Genomic DNA, 3,260 nt, shown 5'->3' with positions numbered 1-3,260 from the left:
TAAATGATGCAGACATATAACATCTTATTGGTTTGCTGGGAATAATTACTGAAATCTCTGACTGCAGCTGGGAGGAAGGATCCCTGATTACACTCCTTTGTGGACCTACAGTAGGATACCAAACCCTTCCTTACAAGATTTTAAGGTCTGAGGAATTTTGACCCTCCTACTTGGTCCATTAAAAGATTTTTGGGCCATTTTGAACAGAAGCAGCATTTGTTGGATATTCTTGGAGCTGCTTCATTGTTGCTGCTGGCCTCTTTAAAGCCTCCCTGAACCGTTTCTGTCTCATCTTTTATCAGTTCAGGAAGGACTCAGTTTGCTCATTTTCTTTGATTGTGGAAGAAATGTGGTGCCTTGGGACATACTATATAAATGCTTCTGCTGATTCTATTGTACCTTCCTGCTGACTCATACCTTTATACGCTGATTATTCAGATCCTTTTTCCCTTCATTGCAAACACCGCCTTAAGCTTAGGAAGGCATATGTTGGAAAAATCCTGTGAAGTTCTGTTTAGGTCAGGTTTGGCCTTCAGAGGACTGGATGCTGAACTTGGATCAGAAGGTGACAGTTCAGGCACCGGTGCAAGCAGGTCATTGAAGCTGCTTTATATTTTACACCAGTTTGTTATCACATGAGCTGTACAGGATAGTCTAAGTAGCAGAAAATGCTAGGAGAACATCAACGATGTGGTGATGTTCAGCTTCCGCCTTAAATCCGAGTTTTGAGGAATCCAAAGTAGACCTCAAAAGGAGCTTTAGATGCAGATAAACCAATAATTTAGAAGCACATTAGGCTGCTGGGCAGGAAAGATGCAGGACATCAGATCTGATGGTACTGAAGGACAAGCTGAGCCGCTGAAAGCTTCAATAAAACATTCAGGAACTGAATTGAACCTCTTTTTTTTTTGTTGTGTGTGTGTTTGCAGAGCCGCAGCTGAAAGGCATCGTGACGCGTCTCCACAGCGAGCAGGGCTTCTACCTCCAGATGCTGCCCGATGGGACCATCAGCGGCTGCAAAGACGAGAACAGCGACTACAGTGAGTGAAGGTTCTAACATGTTCTGCAGAACAAAAGTTGAATTTAGATGTTTCACAGAACAGTTGTTCTAGAGGAGCACTGGAGGCTAATTTTCTGAACGTGGTTGGGTGTTTTCAGCCGCATTCCTGCAGCAGATCCGCGCTGGATGCTGCCTCTGAAAACCAGATGAAAAGGAGGACACGGAGACGAGCAGGGTGAGGAGGAGGAGGAGGAGGAGGAGGAGATGTTTTGGTTTTCTCTCAGATCATCTGAGTTAAATAAAGGAGGATTAACAGCAGCATCGCCACAGGCCTCTTCCTCCTCCACCTCCTCATCCTCCTCACCCACACGGCAGCTCTCAGTCCCAGAAGATTAAATCGCCTCCCATCACTCAGTCCCTCGCTCTTTTATTCTGTTTCACCACGTTTATAAGCTGCAGGCGCAGCATCACGTCAGCGGATGGTTTTAAAGCTGCAGAAACACAGAGGCAGTGCGTGTCTTTGTTGGACTGATTTGTGTTTTTGTTTTGCTTCCTGAGCCTGAACCTGTTTCTGTTTCCTCCTGCAGCTTTGTTTAACCTGATCCCTGTGGGGCTTAGGGTGGTGGCCATCCAGGGAGTGAAGGCTGGCCTCTATGTGGGCATGAACGCCGAGGGATTCCTCTACACATCTGTAAGAAACTCCCACGGACACCCGCGCCTCCCTCAGAAGGGGGAAAGACGGAGATTCATTTCAGTTTTAGCCTGTTTGGTGAAATAGATCATTTTAAAGGAAAAGCTTATCTCAGATCTTCAAAATAAAAACCTGAAGCATACTTTCTTTTATAGTGGTGGGGAAAGCTAACTAAGAAGTTAGCTCCACCAACCAATACTCTGCTGCCTAAAATGTTAACTGTACCGAACAGATAAAAAGTAATAGCTAAGGGCTAAGATGGCCGTCATCTTTTTTTCCAGACAAAACATTCAACACATGATAAAGAGCCCTCCGTCAGTAAACAGATGCACTAAACAAAAGAAACAGAGTCACACAGACAGTATTTTGAACAGCTTTGAACCTTTTTTAAGTTGATCAGCTTAAAAAGAATCAGCTACACTGCATAAAAACAATAAAGTGATCTCTGACCCTCATGTAACAAACATGTCTGTTTGCTGAAAGAGCTCATTCCCAGGACCTTCCTCTTTAAATTGAGTAAATTTGGGGTTAAAATAGCTGATCGCAGATATTTACTTTTCATTTCAATCAGTTTACCTTTACCGTTAAGGAGTTTTTATTTTGTGTCCAGCATCTTTTAGCATCTCAATCTGCTCTTTTCAAAGAAAACTTATACAAACTAAAAACAACACAAAGCAAGTATGGTTACCACAAAACAGGCCATCATCCTGCACATGTTCGTGGTCAGATGCTAATCAAAGAGCTGCCCCTTGTTCCTCTGGGTTGCTGGAGTCTTTTGTCGTGCACAGGCTCTGTGATTGGCCTTTTGAATCATGATGGGGGTGCTTATGTCACTTTTTTTAACAGTATGTTAATTTCTCCAATCACTTGCAAGAGCTTCTGAAAACCAGTCTTTTGATATTTAAGATGTACTTTTATGTATGCCACCATTTCAACAGCAACTGCTTTACTACAGAGGTAAGCTCTTTATATTTTCTGTCTTGTGGTTGTTCTGACCCGGCTGGCTGAGTATTTACTCAGGCAAGTCTGGTAACAGCAAGACGTGAACATTTTGCTTTTACACCTCAGATGACACAAAAACTGGGTGAAGAAAGACAGAAGTTTGTAATAACATCATATTTCCCAGGTAGATCCTCTAAACAGCAGATTAAAATCTGACATGTGAGGCAGACAGGATTAGCCCCGCCCCCCAGGTGAACTTAACACCTGCTGCCAGCATCAGTACTTGAAGAAGAGGCTGCCTCTGAATGCAGACATCTGCATACGTTCTGTTGCTTCCTCTAATCCAGCCAGATTTGATTAAAAAAAAAAAGGATTATTGAAGGGAAATCAGAATGGTTGCTTCTCTTTTCAGTGGTGCCCTTGGCCAACCTGTCCATCTGGGTGCAGAACTTCCATATGTTGGTAGCCCTGGAGATATTGACTTGATTAGAGTTTTTTCAACTGTTCAACAGTCTGATGGCAGCGAGGAAAAAGCTGTTACAGAACCTGCTGGTCCTGCATCCAATGCTTCGAAGTCTCTTCCCAGAGGGCAGCAGGGAGAACAGTCCATGGTGGGGGTGTGAGCGG

General features: G+C 43.7%; 1 protein-coding gene across 3 annotated transcripts in view; it reads left to right on the top strand.

Annotated features, from left to right (window-relative positions):
* Positions 1 to 3,260, top strand: part of fgf12 (fibroblast growth factor 12) — a 69,793-nt gene that overhangs the window by 50,603 nt on the left and 15,930 nt on the right. For all 3 annotated transcript variants that reach the window (XM_015378090.1, XM_015378088.1, XM_015378087.1), the window contains exons 2-3: positions 930 to 1,040; positions 1,588 to 1,691. In XM_015378090.1, the coding sequence (XP_015233576.1) occupies positions 930 to 1,040; positions 1,588 to 1,691 (215 nt within the window). The remainder of the gene's footprint in view (positions 1 to 929; positions 1,041 to 1,587; positions 1,692 to 3,260) is intronic.

This window comes from Cyprinodon variegatus, unplaced genomic scaffold (genome assembly GCF_000732505.1).
Source record: "Cyprinodon variegatus isolate N-32 unplaced genomic scaffold, C_variegatus-1.0 Scaffold164, whole genome shotgun sequence".
NCBI lineage: Eukaryota > Metazoa > Chordata > Actinopteri > Cyprinodontiformes > Cyprinodontidae > Cyprinodon > Cyprinodon variegatus.
The sequence above is the reverse complement of the archived record's forward strand: the minus strand, read 5'-3'. Positions and strand labels throughout refer to the sequence as shown.